The 19,763-nt window shown below is 29.1% G+C and overlaps 1 protein-coding gene across 1 annotated transcript; it reads right to left on the bottom strand.

The window, feature by feature from the left end:
- Positions 1–9,910: 9,910 nt before the first annotated feature.
- LOC105139734 (protein FAF-like, chloroplastic) lies at positions 9,911–12,245 on the bottom strand. Its single transcript, XM_011046293.1, has 2 exons — positions 12,066–12,245; positions 9,911–11,947 (listed from the first exon to the last, which is right to left on the bottom strand). Exon 2 carries the CDS (start codon positions 11,872–11,874, stop codon positions 10,285–10,287), a length of 1,590 nt encoding a protein of 529 aa, XP_011044595.1. The 5' UTR covers positions 11,875–11,947; positions 12,066–12,245; the 3' UTR covers positions 9,911–10,284.
- Between the last annotated feature and the right edge of the window lie 7,518 nt (positions 12,246–19,763).

Raw genomic sequence — 19,763 nt, 5'->3', positions numbered from 1 at the left:
AATAATAAAATTATAAATGTTATACACAAACACGCATACATGTGGATGTATTATGTTAATATTAAGATGTAAATAGCATATGGAATTGAATGAATATAAATGTTTAACATGTATATTTATATAATATTTTTATTAAATTTGACACCATCTACTATCTATTAGATCAGCATTTATTATTTATTATCCCAAGTTAATTTATATATTTAGATAATAATTATTGAATACCCAAGTTAATTTATATATTTAGATAATAACTATTAAATAATATTTATTATTTATTAAATAGAATAATTATAAAAAATTATTTATTTTTATTTCAATATTCAAGTTAAAATTAAATTGACATTCCTATCTTTTGGGTGCATGTTATTTTTTTATTTTAATATTTTTTACAAATGCATGGCATGCCATAAATTTATGGTGGATGGTGCATAACCTGTCAAGGTTTATTATTATTCAATAGGACAATATATCATTTTAATTATGGAGAAAAAAGGTAATTGTTGATATTTAAAAAAATTAATTATATTTTCTATTTTATAAACCATTTATAAAACTGTTATTATTATAATGATAGAGTAAGGAAAAATTTTATTGATTCTTGAGACGCATCTTAGTAAATATTTTTCAATATTTATTTGCAATATTGATAACAAGGTCTATCACATACTTCTCTTGAAATATTTAGATTTACAAGCTCTCGAATTGTTATTACTTGATTCTGCTTATATACTCATTTAACAAGCATTCTTAAACCTTTATTTTCATACACATACACACTTTAACATATGATTGTGGGTTATAAATTAGATTATTATATTATTTATGTTCTTTTGTTAAATGTAACAACTAAAGGAAATGGGTAATATATAATTTGCAAAATAAATAAATGATGATAATAAAAACATAAATAAGTTTGGTTTCGTAGCCTCCCTAACCTAAACAATTAAATTCGAATGAGTGTTTTAACACTTAATACCCTAAAGTCAACTGACTTGGGAGTTATTGGCCCAACACTTGATACATGAGTTGAGGAGAAAAGTTTAAGGAAATCAATCATTACACTATTAGTATTTGCAACCTGAGTTATTAAGCTCGAAGAGGTGTCTCAACACTTAATGTCTTAAGACCAATTAATCTGCGAGTCATTAGTCGAAAGTTCGTTACATGGGTTAATGATGCATTGTATTATATTTTCTCACTTCCATTATTTTTTGGATTCCTTCCCAATATATATTTTTTGATACATATTTTTTTGTATTTTGTTATTTTTTGTGTGAGAATCCAAAAATGGATAACAATATTTATCATCTTTTGATTTGGGTAATCCAAGTCCTGTGAAGACTAACATTTATTTCAGAGTTATTTCACTCTTTTGGGTTCCAATTCTATCAAAGACTGAAGCACGAGTCATAGTCACATCAAGATGATCCCAAACTTAAACTCTAAGAAGTGTAGGATGACTTTGCTATTTATCTTTCACTTTTTCCAGATTTATATATTGTGAGGCCTTTTTTTAGTTTTAAAATGAAGCAGCGTAGAAGATTCATACCCAAAACCATCTCTTGAAGTTTCGCTGGAAGTTTTCTTCTTTCTCCAAGTCTTTGTAGAAACTTGTTTACCTTTAGTTCAGGTCATATCACTATCTTTTGCTAATTTACTAACATCTACACAATTATAAATAGCCTTGGCTAGAAGCTTATAAACATTAGGATCAAAGCCATTCAACCATTTATTAGGGAGTCTTTCAAGATTTATAACCACTGACTTAGTTTGATGAATAAACCCTTTTAATAAAGGTCCTGAGACCTTGATTAATGCGAGATTAGTAGTTAGAAAGGTCAAGTTTTCAATGCCTTTAGTGATCTTCTATTCATCCTTGGTAAAATAAGAATGACCCTTTTTTCTTGTTGATACTAGGATATATCTTAGTACATTGGCTTTACATGATACCTTATTATCAACAAAGTTTTCCACTATCTTTTCTTTTTCTTTATTCTTTATTGGAGGAGTCACTCTTTCATTTGTCAATGACTTATGCCTTTTTAAGCTTTTAGAGTCAACTTTTCTCTCATTTTAATGGTCAAATGTTCTCCCATCGTAACTGACTTCAAAAAGAACTTGGTGTTGACAAAGTGGGCTTCAACTATAGTAAAAGGGTCGATATCCACCACTATCTTTCTCATTTATCCATTTTGACAATACTTAAAGCATTGATGGAGTGTTGAAGAGACAATACCATTTTCATATATCCATGGTCATTCAAGTAACATGTTGTAAGTTATAAGTAGTTTTGACATCTATGATGTAAAAAAATGCATTGGACACCATACATTTCATATGTATCACAAGTCTTATCTTTCCTATAATGTTTTTCCCTCATTGATTAAAGCATTGAATCATCATATGTCTTGGGAAGAGTTTATCTATAGAAATTTCAAGCTATTTTTATGGTTTTAAAAGGTAGTATATTGATAGTTGAACCATCATCTACTAAAAAACAATTCACCATCTTTTTGACGACGTATCTTTTGATAAAAAAATGATTATAAAGTTTGAATATAAATAATAAGTCTTCATCATTAATAGCTATCTACGTGGTGCATACACCACGAGACAAGTTTGGAGAGTCATTATGGCTTTCTTCCATGGTTTCTTTAATAGAAGTTTTCTCTTCATCAACCTAACAACAATTTATAGATAGATTTTCCATCATTCTCAACTTGATGTATTCTCAGCTTCATCAACCTTGAGTTTTTTGAAGCTTTGAGTTGGAAAAACCTCTTATCTAATTGCTATGGGTTTTCAACGTATCTTTCAATGTATCAGCTCATCAATTGCCTTCTTCACCATTAAGATTCATATTATAGTTAGCTTTATCATACGAGTGCCTTTCTTTACCCCTCTTTTATGAGTGACTAAAGTCCATCCTTTATTGTCACTATCATCAGATAAATTAAGCTTTAAGTCACTAACTTAAGGTATAAGGGTTATACACAAAGCTTAATTTAGGAATCTAGTGAAGCTTGTAGGTAAAAGAACATCAAGTTCCATTGGTTTAAGGAAGCCAAAAATTATTATAAGGAGTGATTGATGTGGACCTGAATTTATGATATTTGTGGTGTTAAAAGCTGTTCTTTTTTCATAAAAAATGATGTCCTTATTCTTATATAACCTCATGATCTTGTTTTTTTAACACAAAATATTTCTCTATGGAGTGATTGATCAAGTAATGATATTTATAATAATTTGGATTGTCTACTTGGTTCGCCTTTTTGAGACATTTTACCATTGGCAACTCGATGAGATTTACCTCAAGCAAATCATTTAGTATGCTAGATATGTCTGAGTCAATTTACCTCAAGCAAATCATTTAGTATGCTAAATATGGGAATGGATACACCTTTTCTTGTCATTCTTTCATGGATGACTTTTTTCTTTCACTTTTTTGAAAAGTAGTCAATGTTGCACGATTATTCCTCTTAACTATAGTTGGTACCTTTTTGGCAACAAAGTTAATTACTAAAGACTGCTTTTCATTGACCTTTAGAGCACTCTTTCTGAATCTATGACCTTTAAGTTTATTTATCTTCAGCTTTTGCATAGGTAATGACGAGCTTTCAATTGCAGCAATACTAAGTTCCATGTTGTGTGTTTAAGTAGTTGATTTTTCAAAATATTTTGGTTTAATGCATTATAAAATATAGTGTAGTCTCCAATGTATCTTTTGAATACACACATCTAACATAAAATTTTTAGTTAGTCAATCCTTATAACTGAGGCTAAGGTTTCGCTATCGATGAATGCAGTTGATAATAGACTTTTCCATCCACTGACATGCATTCGTGAATTCAACCATACTGAACATATGACAAATGTTGTAGAAGCGGTTAAGAAACTCGCGTAACATTCAAAGACATTAATTTTCAATGAATGAACAAATTGTTTTATCATGAGATCATTATTAGTTCTTGCATTGTTACAAGTCTATATAAAGTAAGCCATATATTGCCTTGAATTCTCGTTGCCATCGAATTGTTGAGACTTTGGTCATTGATAACTTAAAGGTATCCTTAGTAGGTTGATCATTTAGGTATACGGTTTTGTATAAAAATATAAAGGTTGAACTTTCTGCTTGGTCCATGATGGCATCCTTAAGAAGTTCTTTCAATTAATTCGTGGTGAAAATGCTATTGGTAATACCATGAATATTCCTTATAGCTTTGATTATAAAATCCTTAATGATATTTAATTGATCTACTTACATGGCCTTAGTTGCCAAAGTTTGGCCTTCCTTGTTCATGCTTTCGAGTTTGTTCATCAACTTTACTATCTCATGATCTTTTAACTTGAGTGAAGTTGAAATCCCTTCTATGAGTTTCGTTAAGTTAATCATTTAATCCTTCAAAGATATTGTCTTAGTTGTCATCATTGACATGAAGCTAAAAATCAAAGCCTTACTTGATGATTGACATGAAGAAGTCTCCATGGGTGAATTACCAAAGTAGTCACCTTGAGTGTCTAAGAAAAATCTATGCAATTCCTTTGACTTTTTTGGTGGAGTTACTTGTAGATAATAGTTTGAGAATTGACATAGTTTGCATATACAACTCTGTGATAGATTTTGTTTTCAATGGCAATGTTGAAGAATCTTCAATGGTATGTCAGCCACTTGTATCAGTAGCCTTGCTGCTTTTGGAAGTGACAATGATGATCATGTTCTTTCTATTTGTCTTTGAGAGGTTGTTGAAAATTCTTGTTTGAAGGGAATAGATGAGAGGTATAGATGACCCTTGTGTAGTCGCTAGAAATTTGTAGACATAATTTTAAACACCTAAAATTTGACAAGCACGCATGTACAAATATTTAATTTTATTAAATATATATGAATGAGTAGAATCTTTATTTAAAATATTCTTTCAAAAGAATAAACAATTATTTGATTCTTCCCTTAAATTTGATATGTGATGATTTAATTTATTTGTAAAGATTTGCCTCATAAGAACACAAATTTAAGCGTGTATTGCAAAATGAGATTTGGTAATTTGATGATTTGAAGAGTACCTTTGATTTGTTTTCAAAGTGTTGTTCAAGAAATTTTATGGGGTATTTTTGGTTGATCCAATATAGTTTCATTCTTTATAAACTTTAAGCTTAGATGAAAGAGGCTTTAGTGTTTTTTAGAGAGCTTTCTTGCTTGAAAAAATTGTCTTGAAGAAAAATTTTGTATCTTTAAGAATCATTTTTTTTTTGTCTAGGTTGAGACCCTTTATTTATAGAGGTTTGTAGGGGCTCTCAGGTCCTTTTTTAATATTATATAACATTTTTTTATTGGTTGATCTTTATTTATAAGATCTTGTATATATAACAAGATATTTTAAATATCTCATCTCATGTATCAACTTTTCATTGACCAAGAAATATATGAAGTTCCATTTATTTTTCATATTATTTATTTTAATTTTATTTTATCCTTTCATGTGTAAAAAAATAATAATAAATGACACATGGTGGAGTTTGATTTGTAGATTTTTTTTTTGTTTCTACAATATAATTCAATACAAAAACATCAAAGTAATTTAATAACTTGCTTCATTGATTTAATTTTCTGATTAGATCATTCGGTTTAGTTTGATGTTTAATAGCATTGGTATTATTGTTATTATTTTTTGACAATTAAATAATATTTTTTTAAATAAAAAATAAGAAATCCCATTCATTTTTTAATTAAAATTATACAATAAATATGTAGAGGTTATAGACAGAAGAAACCAAATGCATAACATTTGTTTTTTTTAGTGAGAATGCTAAAAGATGGTTATAGATATAGTTTTTTCTTGAAAATTGCAACACAAATTAAAAAAATATTTTGTTTTCTATATAATAGATCTACCAAAAGTTTTTCTATTTAAAAAGTTTCTAATGAATAAATAATACTAACATTAGACATTTTAATTCTTCTTTTCCCTTTTGTCTTTATTTATGCAAGATTACCTTTTTTTAAAAAAAATTAATAACTACAATAAAAAAGTTTGGAATATCATCATCATCGTTATAAATTTTATTCTTTATAACCAAATTGTATTATATGGATGAATAAGGTGTTGGAGGTTTAAATATGAATCATGTTCAATTTTATTAACAATGAAACAATATTGGAGAAATGCTAAATATAATTTTAATTCGAATTTGATAATGATAATAACTGATTTTAGTTTAAAGACTAACCATGTACCCACACTTGCCACAAAGTGTTTTTTTTGCTTTAAAAATGATGTTCATGTAGCACAAATATGTTTTGAAGAATGAAAAAAAATCTACAACTTAAATCATAGACTAGATGAGGTTAAATAAATAAATAAATTTTATTTAATTAGATGATAAAAAAAGGTAATGAGAGCAAATGAACAAAAAAAAAATGATAACAATAACTTGAGTTTTTTTTTTTTTTTTTTGTAAATGGGGACAAACAATGTACCTTAAACCCCGACTTATTAAATATGAAAAGATAAAATTAAATAAAAAAATAAAAAAATAGTTCGAGTCAACTTGAGTTAGTATGACAAACTTGTAACTCATAGAATAAGAAGATAATTTAACCTGAGTTAATTTATCAATCTTACAACCTAGGTCATGATATTAAGATAACTTGATATAAAATAAAATGTGAAAAATCACAAGCTAAAAAGAAAATAAGTAGATATAATAATAAAAAATAATGTTAATTCATATTAACTTTTCAAACCTGTGACTTGGGCAATTAGACTAGAAATATTTTATCTAAAAAAATCATAAAATCCAATTTCTAACTATTTAAATATTGAAGGATTAACTTGGAAAAAGAATATCAATTACACAAAATGATTCAAAATAAAAAATAACAATTAAAAGAAAAAAGATCAAAATTAACATACAAAATAAATTTTATTTTTTAATCAGAGGGTAGAATTAAAAAAATTAATTGAACAAAAAGATAAAAAAAAAGAATGAGGATCAAAATTGAAGTGAAAATTAAAAACAAAATTTTAATTGAAGGGTGAAATTGAAAAGAAAAATTAATTCAACAAAAAGCACAAAAAAATTAATCAAAATAATCAGGAATAAATTAGAATAAAATAATATATATAGCAAATTGGGATGAGAGGATGAAATTAAAAATAGAACTTTTACAAAAAGATCAAGAAAAAGATTAAAAATAAAAAGAATTAGGATTAAAGTTGAAACACTAACAACAAAAAGATCAATCTATAATTTTCAGGGGAGAAAACAAAAAAAAAAGGTTCACTAATAATAAATCAGACCATTATCGCCAACATATGCTGCATCACTAGAAAAAGAATGCGGTAACACTTTTAACAACATTGCCTCTTGGTGTTATTTTTAAATTTTTTGCTTCCAAGAACATTTTGGTTGTTTCATTTTGCAATTGATATATATAATCAATTTGGTAATAATTAATAAGCCTTATAAAAATACTTCAATCTCCCGACCAGTTAGAGTTAAATGTTTTAGTGTGAGGATAAAAAATGTGAAACACTGTTATAGTGAATAATATTTTCACTCACATGATACAATGTTTTCCATACTTGGTTTAACGTTTGTTAATTATCTAGTTGTAAAATCAAGTGTTAAATCTTAGAAATCCTAGTTATTTATTGCTCCCAAACCTCCATTTTCTTATTTTTTATAGTTATTGGCTAGATAGATGGCTTATACTATGTCGCGACCCTAATTAATTTTTTCCTAACATAAAAAAATATAAAGGCGATGTTAGTGTTTCAAAAGAAAAAAGAAAAAATATGAGATCTAGATTATTAACTAAACTTGGTTTAATAAACTAAATTAATTTAATAATATAATTTTTAAAAATACATTGCAAATAACATGAACAAAAAAAAGACAATAATTAACCATAAAAACTAATCTTCTAGTATTATATTTGGAAGAAGAATGAAGAAAAGTTCATTAAAGACCTACTATTGCTTCGATGTGGACATTGCTTAAATATTAGAAAGAGTTTATCTAGATGGTTAAAAAATCATTGTGAAAGCTTCATAATGATAACAAGAGAGGCTGCACTGCTATCAGAGCAATGTCCCATAAATCAAATTAAACACAACTTCATAAAATGAACATCTTATGCTTATATTTATTCCATCAATTTAATATAATTGAAAAATAAAATTTTTATTTTTTTAAATTAACAGAGAATGATAAATAAAATGACCTAAGATAACTCCAGTTATTATCAAAATTAGTGAAAAATTCTATAAAAAACAAATAAAAAATAAACAAAGTCTAATTTCCAATTAAATAAATGCCGAGGAATGAAACTGAAAAAAAAACTTACAAAAAGAAAAAAAAGTGACTCCGGACGAGTTTTTTAAACTTGGGTTAATTTTCCAAACTAACAGCTAATGAGATTCTAAATATGAGTTCAATTTCTAACAAATTCAATGTTGAAGCATGACATAAGAAAATAATATCAATTTTAAAAATTTTTCAAGGAAATAAATAGCAATTAAAATAAACAGGATCAAATTGGTAGAAAAAAAACTTCAAAAGAAGCAAAATCACTAAACAAAACAATTAGAAATCATTTTAATAAAATAAATATGAATTAAAAAAATATAGAAAAATTGAAGAAGGGTAAAATTAAAAAATAAATTATACTAATTTCATAAATCATTTTAAATAAAATAAAAAATAATTAAAAAAATAAACCAAATATAAAAAAATAATAAATTAAAAAGTTGTTTTTAAATTTTGCAGGGTCAATGTGAAAATCAACAGGAAAAGATGGGAAAAAAAAAAACTTCATTTGAGCCCTTTCGAAAACACACTGCATGATAGAGGGGAGGCCAAGACGAATGAAATGTCATACTAGAAATCACATGTCATGTGCTGTCCAAAGACCATGGAGATAATCCACATGGCACACAATCTAGCCATGTTTTAATAATATTTATATAAAATCAATTACCGAAGAGCTCCTCAACAAACTTTGTTGTTAAAAAAAACCAATATGAAAAGATACAAAGATCCCTAAACTTAAGATGTAAAAATTTTGCATAGAAGGTCAAATAAGTCATTTCACTGTTTAAATAAATACATGATAGAGCCCGTCGAAGGTCAAATAAGTCATTTCACTGTTTAACCCCATCAACCAGGTTTAGAAAATTTGGCTTGGAAGGGCAAATAAGGTATAAAGTCTTTATTTCCTTTGTTCAATTTGTAGTAACTTTTTGATTGGATTGTAAGAAAAATCATCATTTTATTATTATATTTCACAGTGCAATGACTCACATGCCACAATGCTCACATGCCACAATGCACCCACTGAGCATCTACAAAATCTTTTTTAATAAGTAGACTGTGTCAACTCGCAAAACTGCTGATCTAGCTTCCATAGTGCCATTAAGCCATGACACTTAAAATCACTTGCTCTCGGGCCTCCATCTTCTTCAGGGAATTGTTGAGAGATCACATAACCTTCAATGACTTCGCATCTGCTCAAGAAGAATTGTGAATCAATCAAGTTTTTGTTTGTTTGTTTCTATAGTGTCATCATGTGTTGCGATGTAAGTTTTACTTTTGATTGGTTAATTATAATTTTATTGGAAATTCTCTTTTAAAACTTTAATGAAAATAAATTATGAATTATAATTTTTTTTAATTATAAAAGCTACAATAATACCAAATACAAATTAAGTAAGAGGTGATAGGATTAAAATATGGAAGTAGTATTAATTGATCAGAAATATCCTTCACAATGATAACCTTAAGCCAAACAACAACATCCCACATCCAAGGATGATCATGGTGTTCCAAAAGCTAAGAACTGTTAGGGCAGACAAGACCAACACTAAAAGCTCATTGGCTAGCTGAAGAAATGGAAAAGCAAGGAAAATGAAATAAAAGAGAGACCACCCACCGTGATTTATTAGAGACAGACAAGACAGTCCACCAAGGTCAAAGATGATGCTAAGATTTTGTTCATCTATTAACGGCACAGGCTGATAAAAAAAGGTTGTATAACAACACTGTCAAGTCATCTCTTCTTTTGTTTCTCTTTGATCTGCTAAATCAAAGTATATATTCTGTCTCCCTTGAGTACGCTTTATTTGACTACACAACACCTTCCCTCAAGAAGTGGAAGTGAAAAATAGGGAGACAAAGGGACATCATAGAATAATACATCTATAAAGTGATAATTGTAGTAATAGTAGACTGGGATTTGCATTTGGGGATTGGGATTAAGTCTTGGATTATGAGGATGGACCATCAGGAGGTGGCAATGCAATGGGGCTCCCAAAACAATAGTGACTTCCTGGGTTCCTTGCAACTCTTTAACAAAGGAACTAAGTACTCTCCCTTGTTCCCTCTCAATACCACCAATTCCTGTTGTTCATCTGGAACAAACTTCTTCGAAAGGGCCAATTTGTTGTCATGGATTCCTAATGACGATGCTTCTTCTTGGCTAATTGGGTTAAGAACTGATGTTGTTGTTGTCATGGACTTTGGCTTCCAAAAGTACTCACAAGCATTAAAAGACGCAGCTGCCTTCGCTGTGACTTCGGTGGCTGCCATGGTGGCTGCTGGGGAAGAGGGTATCATCCGAGCCACCGGGGGCCGCGGGGGGAGTGATTGTGTCAGGGAGGTGATTGGCTCCACCTCACCAAACTTGGCAATGTCATTGAACTTGTGAGGCCATGTTGGGTTTCTATTTGCGAACACCGAGGACTTGTCCATCATGAGCGCCAGCCTATGCACCCTTGTCACCCCACTTGACAGTTTTGGTGCTTCCTCCATCACAAACCTCGCCCCCTCGTCTCCTCCTCTCTCGTTCTCGCCATCCTCCACCACATCTTCCTCTATTTCTTCTTCCACTTCCTCTTCATCTTCTTCACACTCCTTTTCATCTTTAGAATTCTCAAACTCGAAATCAAACTGTCCCATAACATTCTTTTCTTCGTTCTTTTGTCTCTCTTCTTCGTCTTGATCAACAGTATTGACAAAGGTGAGCACAAGGCGACCGTCTTGGCGCTGAGCATGGAAGTTTTTATGTGAAGGAACAGAAACAGCTTCAAGAACCAATCTACCATTATCGCGACGAGACTTCATGTGTACAGAAGCCCCATCACGGGTAGATAGTGAAGGGATTGGAGGAGGGAATGATCTTGGTTGAGATTTCTTGCAATTTGCTGCTGCAAGATTATACTTGGCTACTCGCAAATCTTCTGTGTCAAACTTTAGTGTCACTCTCTCTTGTCTTTGCTCTTCTTCTTTGTCCTCCTCTGCATCACCAGTCTCTGATGGTGGATATGACGAGAATCCATCAGAACCAGTTTCTGATCCAAGACTTTCAGTGCATATTTCAAGGCTCTTCTCGCTTAAAGAACTTGCTGATCTCTTAACAAGAGGGTGGACATAAGGTTGAACATTCTTGGAGTCCTCTTTTGTTTTCTGTGATAAGATTGAGCTCCACACATCAAATTGCCCTGGCTTTTCAACCTCTTTCTTGTTCTCGTCTTCTTGAATTGAGCTCCAGATATCAAATTTCCCTTGAGCTTCAGTCGCTTTAGGCCGGTCTTCATAATCCTCATCTTCTGAAGATGAAGAGTCTGTGATATTACAGGCCGGGAAATGGTCAGACGATGCAATTTTCTTGAGGGGATAGAACCCATGTTGTGCCTGCCATTTCTTGGAGGACATATCAGCTGAGAGAGTTCTCCTTAGAGAAGCTGCAGCAGATTTGTTTCCTTCAACATCAGACCCAAGAATGGAAACTATGCCCTGCCTCTTTGGGACCATCATGTTCTCTTCTTCGAGAGTTGAAGAAGGTAAGCGAAGACTCTTGCTCAAAGATGACATCTCCAGGATATAAATATATATACACACTGAAAGATGATGATGAAATAACAGGAACACAATCTTCTCCAATTACCTGTACGGAATTGTGGCAAATAAATTATACTACAAGAAAAAACTGATCAAGCATGTGTAGCATAAGAAACATACACTAGTATGACATAGCTAGGCTGTTAAGGGAGTTTTATTGTTACCTCAAGCAAGGAAATGAATGCTAAGCAGCAGCAGCATCCAACAGAGGTCTGAGAGACAGACCACTGGGTGCTGGGTTGCAGAAGATGTGAGCAAGAGGAGGTTGTGGTGTTTGATAACAAAGAATATAATTACTGAATTAGTATTGAAGGCTGCTCGCTTTGATGGCAATAAGAATGGGGGGATGTGGGTATTTGTAGGAGTCCAAAAGGCCTTTCGAACCGTGTGCTCAAAAGGGACCCACCAGCATACGCCACCATGAAAAAGCCCTTTCATTGGCTTCCAGTTCTTTTCACTTGTCAGTAAAGTGGTGATACAAATGAGGGGGGAGAGAGAGAGAGAGAGTGAGTGAGTGAGTGGCTGGAAGGATTCCTTCATTTTTGGTTCCTTAATTTCAGCTTAATTGCTCTCAACTTTCTCTGCTTAATTATCTGGTTCTCTGATTAGAACCAAAAGCTAATGACTTTAACTTAATTTGACAGAACGCTATTACTATAGTTTTAATTACTAAGATTTTTTTGACGTGGTATACGTACATAGCTCAGAATAATCCAAGAATATTCATGCAACTAAGTGAGTATTCGTTAAAACCAGGTATTTGATTTGATATGTTTCATGCGGTTCAAACAAATCATTGAAAATCATTTCATATTTATATTTAAATTTGGTTTATTCACTGAAAATCTCTTCTTGGAGGAAGTTTTCACTAAGCCTGAATTGAAGATGATTATGTTTAGTGTGTATTTTAGTGAGAGATAGCTTCTGTTATTATTATTTTTTTTTTTGATAAAAATCATGTTTTTTTTTTTTTTTTTTGCTTTTAAAGATGTATTTTGTGCTTAAAAAATATTATATTTTTTTAAAAAATCACCATACTTTTAAGCCAAACACACTATTAATCTATTAACTTCTGAACTTTGAGATCAACACTAAAAATATATTTCTTAAGAATATATTAAATCAACGTGGAGGATGATTTCTTAAGAAAATTACTGGGATAAATAATCTAATTTCAATTGATAATACAAACTAATAATTCAATTAATTAACGAGAAAAACATTATATAAGATAGAGCTTGATAATTTAAAAACAGTTGCGTGACAGATATACATAGCAAATAAACTAAAACTTAATTAAAATATCTTTCTGTGTAGTTTAAAATCTTAATTAAGAAGGACCCTATAAGACTACAGGCAGAGAAAATAACGATTCTGTTGGCAATACACAACCAGCTAGACGGCTTTTCTTCCTTGTGTGACACTAGTGAAAGAGAATGCTCATACCAAAAAAAGAGAAATAAATGTGAATAATTAATTAGCTCCCACTACCATCCATGGTCTCACTCAAAAGGATAAAGCATGACAAGTATATGTGTGTAATATTACCATTTAGGTAAGCCATAATGCAGACAATGACACTTGATTGAGTGTGAAAATGGCTTAAGGTGGAAGCAAAGGAATCCCTTTCAGAGAGCAACATGATTGAAGGGCCAAAGACCCATGATCACACAAACAACCTAGCTAGGATAATCAACATATATACCTAAATTGTACACAAATGATAAAAACTAATATTACATATAATTACAAAAGAATAATAGATATGGAATCAACTTAAGGCCTCACGTATGGATTTTGGGCCCCTCTATTGTTGAATAACTAATTGTCTTTTATATATATAGTATCTAATTATTGTTTTGAGATAAAAATACAAAATTAGTGGAGAAAAATAATAATAATACATTTTTATATCCATCTTTTCAATTTCAAAACCCTAATCCAACACAATTTCTATATCATTTGGTTTTTCCTACATACGCCGCTGCCATGATATGCACCGCTCATACAAAAAGGTATGATGTTGATGAGTTCAAAGCATACAAATTATTTTGAAAGAGAGAACATGAATAAAAACCATCGTTCATGCTTTGCCACAAACCGAGGAAGGGCTAAAAGAAAACAGTGTGCCCTTTGTCTGTCTATAAAGCAATAGCACTCAACAGTCGATGCTTATCTTTCTGTACACGAGTCCAGTTCTCAAAATGTCTTAAACTTGTGTTGATTACTGTACATGTACATTTCTTCTACGTACGTCCACTTCTTGGAGACATTAGTGATTTAGAACAAGCTAACTAGGATTTAATTAATTAATATGTATTTGATGAATGATCGAGACTGCGTTAAACATAAAGATCTTGCCAGCTAGCTGCTGAAAAGATCCAGGAGAATATTACAAATTACAGTTTACTGATATTACATATTAAATTGAATGAATGCATGCAAGTATGCCTCTCAAGTTAACTATGAGGTTAGTGATTAACAATTGAGTGCTTAATCAATTAGTTTTATTGATTGAATCCTAACTTTACTAAAAATTCATACTTTGTTAATTTGCTCAAGAATTGTCTCTTTTTTATATATAATTTTTTTCTAAAATAAGAAATATAATTTCTTACACATTTTTTTTAAAACCAAGATATACGAATTCATTAATTATTTCATGCTTGAATTTGAAGGCAAAATAGATCCAAGCTATACGAATTCCGCACTTCTAATTGGGAAAATAAATAAACCAACTCCCTACAACTTCAATTAAGGTCAATTTTTTTTCCCATTGAAGATATATATTTTTATTCTTATTTTTCCATTGAAGATATATATTTTTATTTTTATTTAGTTAAGTTTATATAATTGTAGTTTTTAAATTATGAAATTGTAAGAAAATAAGTTTTATCAACGTGAAACAATTCTATCCTTTTCTTTTCTAACATTATTTCTTAAAAAATATATTTTTTTCATATATGAAGAGTGTTTTGAGTTAACTTTCGCTAACATAAGATTTAAATGGCTTAACTAAAACCATGAGGTAATTAAATTAAGTTAATGATCAAAGAATCAAAACGATTGGTTAGGGACTCAAATTAAGGTAAGGATCGAAACAATTGGTTAGGTAAAGACTTTCTAGGTGGTCTGAAGAAGTCAGAGATTACTCTGATCACTAGAAAAAATATGAAAAAAACTGTTCTCTTGAAGGTGATTGTTGTTTTGGAACTGCATGGATAAACAATGTTGAATAATTTGAGATATATATATAAATATATATATATTATTTTTCGCTCGTTTAAAATTATTTCCTACCATAATACATCTTCTCGGGATCCTACGTGAGTGAGAACATTTACTAGAGAAAATTTCTTAGGGTATTCTAGGAATAACTATCTTACTATATAGATGTTTAATAATTTCTCAAAATACTTTATTTTCATTAACAAATCATCAAAATGTAAGCTTTCATCATTCTTTCTTCAACACTAACAAATGCTCAATGAATATAATAATTATATTTAAGATCTTTAATTTAATAAATTGCGTGCCTGATGGAAAGGTGATTTGGTTGGAAGAACGATGCTTTTAATTAGAATTTACTTGTTTATGGAAGGAAAAGAGAGAGAAATAACTATTATTCGATATAAAAATAAGCTTATTAAAATGCAAAAAAAAAAAAACTCACGAGCTTTAAGAATATTGACTTCACGCTGATCAAAGTGACTGAGCCCACATACATTAGATATAGAGGAATGTAGTAGTAATTATTTAGACAGATTCCGAAGATTTTATATGCAACAAAACACAGCAAACACAAAAGTAATATCCCTCGATCCTTTAAGTATAAGGGATTTGATAAGAAATCTTAATTTCCTGCCAAGTCAACCAACGCCCTAATTGGCTACTTGATCACACGCTAAATTTAAAAGCAATGAAGACACTTAGAATACCTAAATATGTACTGATTTACATAAACAATGGGAAAGAATTTGGACTCTACTTGTTTAGTTGTCCTTAAATTTAACGTCAACAATTGGATGGATCAAGTTGACTCACTGCACTATTGAATGGTAGCTTGGAATCAGAATTTCACTTTGAACAGCTCTGTTTTATATATTTCTTTTAAAGGGATTCACTACTGATATTATATTAAGAGAGTATTATCATGATAATTATTATTATGGTGGTCATTAAGCACTATTAGCAAATAACATAGTTGTTAAATATAATCAAGGAGTAAGACTAGAGTTACTAGTAAGATGAGTTTATCTAAACTTTTATTTTTTTCCTAATTTTCTTTTGAAAATAATCTTTTAATCAAATTAACCGGATTACAAGTTAATTTTTTAACCAAGAAAATTCTTTTTAATTCTTTTTTTTTAATAAAAGTCAACTCGAATTAGATATGAACAATACTAAACTGATTTGGGTCTTGCAGCAATGATTCAAAGATAAATGAAACCGCCCCATGCATATTAGGTTAATGGGTTGACAAAATAACCAATGAGCAAGAGAAGCTTTTGAAGGTGGCATGGACCATGGTTGCTATCATGCTTGGTTTTTTTTTTATTGGGTTATTAAATTATAATGATGATTTCGTCATCCTATAAAACCATCTTTAGTAGGTATAAAGGAAACCGATTAGGATGCATCACTAGCTATTGTTAGGAGATCAAAGCATTAATATTATTGACCATCGGCATAGCTTTATTAATTTTCCTTTACCTCTTATGAATAAAGATATTTAAGAATATAGTGGATACTGTTTGACCTACATTTAAAATTGCATTAGAGGAATGGGTGGTGGAGTTTGGATAGCAGATAGAATCATATCCATTTGCCTCAATTAGTCAATTGGACACACACATGTAAAATCACTTCGAAGAAATGCTTTCCTAGTTACTAATCATTTTCCACTTCTTTAAAGGGTACTTACAATTTTATTCTTTTTTTTTGCCTTAATTACACTATTAATCAATAATTAAGTAATTAATTAATTAATCTAGATAAACGACAACAATACAAAGCGTGCATTCGGATTGGAGAATTAAGGGTGGGAATTAGATCTGGACGGCTTAATTACAATTTATAATTATATGTTGGGGTCCAAGCGTTTGCCAGGAATTAACCACGTTCAAGAATCAGAATTTTATTTGTTCTTAAAAAGGGAATTAATGATATTATACTCTGCAAAACGTCATTAGCATATTTTAATCACAGGAATTAGCAGCTGCAGCTAGCATCCAGCGCTTCACCACCTTCTCTTTTGATTTGAGAACAAATAAAGGTCTTACCGTCCAGCTTCATGCATGATACCTTAGCATCACCTCATTGATTTCTTGAGGTGCCCTTCTAACTTCAATCCTGGAAAGCACTGAATAAGAGATTTCACATCGAAGAGCTGTAGGCTAACCAGAATTCTTATTCTGGATTTCCCTTTAAAAGAAATATTTTTGTTGATTAGTGTTGAAAATTAATAAAAAAACATATTTATCGAATCTAATATAACTAAATATTACCATCCTTATTTTTTTCTAATTAAATTAATAAAAATAAAAATAAAATATTTAAGAGTAAGTATATGTATATATTGAGTTTTCTAAAATATATATACAAAACATTAAATTTAAAAAATTTTAGAGTCCTAATATCTTATCAAATAGCATCAATCCCTTCCTTAGATGGTTGTTGCTATGATAATCCTAACATTATCATAGTCATAACCATCCAAGGTTAGATGTACCTCTAAAAGTTAGGCTTTTTTCTGTTTAATTTAATTTAATTTAATTTTATCTTTATATTTTATTTTTTAAATAATTTAGTTTTTAAAAGTTCAAATTTAGTTAACTAAAATTCAATTAAGTTTATTGGCATTCCTAGATTTAATGAATGTATGATTTTTGAATTGATGATAAATAATTTATTTTCAATATATGCTTATTTGTTACTCTTGATTATGATAATGTGTAGTCAAGATCAAAATATAATATTTTCTATACAAGATAACTTAGTGATCTTAAGTTTAAGGATCATTTACATAACTATCACATAAGTATTTTTATAAACACAAATGATCACTTTATATGAAATTCTTATGCAGATTAGTTCTAGGTATCTCTTATATATCAACTTATAAGAATAATTACTTTTATTTATATATAAAAAAACATAATATGTATCATTCTTAATAAATCTAATTAATGTCCAGTCATAATAAAACATTGATCAGGAACATTAAGGAACAATACTTTAATGCAATAAGAATCTAATAATTATAACAAGTTTATAATTTTCCTTGCAAAATATTTTTTTTATCTCAAGAACTTTATTGTTACTCTAAATTTATTAATTAAATATTATATTTATTAATTAAATATTTTATGAATATTAATGATATAAATAACATCTTTATTAAAATTAAATATGTTTTCTTGAACAAAGTTAATGTTTTGTGTAGACTACATGATATATATATTAAGAGTTTCAAGCTTAAAATAGTAAAAAAAAGAGAGTAATATAAAACCAATTGTTGAAATATATCTAACAATGTAGAATTTTAGTTGAAATGATTTTTTAACAGCTAAATATTCAATATTTTTTTTAGATTTCTAGTGGTTACTAAAATTAAATTTTATAACTATTAGCTAATATTAAATACCATTCTTTTAAATTTTTTGATCTCTCGGGTATATATATACTTTATTTTAAAAAAATAAAATTAAAGGGTTCTATTGCATGCATGATTAAGGAAAACCTAAAATATGAGAAGTGGTATTGGATTTTTAAGATTAATTTAAGTAATTTAAAAATACTATTTAGAACCTGTTTGTTTACGCAGTTATAGTAGCTTTTAAAGCAAACCGTGTAAATAATATGTTTGATAATATTAAAAACTCAAATTATTGTATATGTAGGGCCCGTTGAAATTGCTGGTTCGTCAAAAGCAGCTCTCAACTACTTTTCACATGTCTATGTTAGGTAAATTATAATTCACTTGGGCACTATTCACTTTAAGTAGTGAAGAGTGTCCATGTGAATTAATTCACCTAGATACTATTCATATGAACAGTATAAGTGAATCTCATCTAGGCACTGTTCACATGAATAGCATCTCAACTGTTCATTGGACCACGTCTGACCCAATATTGTTTTAAATTGTATTTTACTTGAAAAATTAGTATTTAATATTATTTAATAACACTATATAAATTAGAAAGACATTGCATGATGATATAGTATTTGCAGAATTTTATTGTAATTTTAATTTTGTTTCTGATGAAATTTTACTTAATTTTGTTGCATGCTCAAAATACCATGAAAACTATAGTCCTTATCGAATAAATTTCATATGTGATGAAATTATAGATAAATTAACAGAACAATAAAAGAATATTTGATATAAACTATTGTTTATTTAATACTGTAATAGTGGTAGTTAAATCTATAATATTTAAATTAAAAACCATCAATATTAATATATATCTTTTTTAATTATTTTTATAACTTTATTTTGAAAAATATTTTTAATCAGACACATTAAATTATTTTTTATTAAACTTTAATTTCAACCATAGTTTTTACAAAATATATATAAATATTAAACCAACCTTAACTAAAAATACTTCTAATAAAATAATTTTGAAAAACCATAAACATAATAATTATCACAATACCAAACATATTTTCATGACCATGGATTCAACACATATTATTTATTTAGTTAACTCTAAGCGTAATTAGTTTGAAATTAAGTTGATTGAATAATCGGAAACCAAAAAAATGAAAAGAACAGGTAAATGTTTTATTTAATTAACAAATACCCTTTGGACTCTTATTTGCTAAACCTATTTCTTTTTCTTTTTTTTTCACTTCAA

Source organism: Populus euphratica, unplaced genomic scaffold (assembly GCF_000495115.2).
Source record: "Populus euphratica unplaced genomic scaffold, PopEup_1.0 scaffold122.1, whole genome shotgun sequence".
Lineage (NCBI taxonomy): Eukaryota > Viridiplantae > Streptophyta > Magnoliopsida > Malpighiales > Salicaceae > Populus > Populus euphratica.
This window is presented reverse-complemented; position numbering and strand designations above follow the sequence as displayed.

What these genes read in the sequence shown, in the direction of transcription:
- LOC105139734 (XM_011046293.1), bottom strand. Translation starts at nt 11,874, where the DNA reads ATGTCATCTTTGAGCAAGAGTCTTCGCTTACCTTCTTCAACTCTCGAA.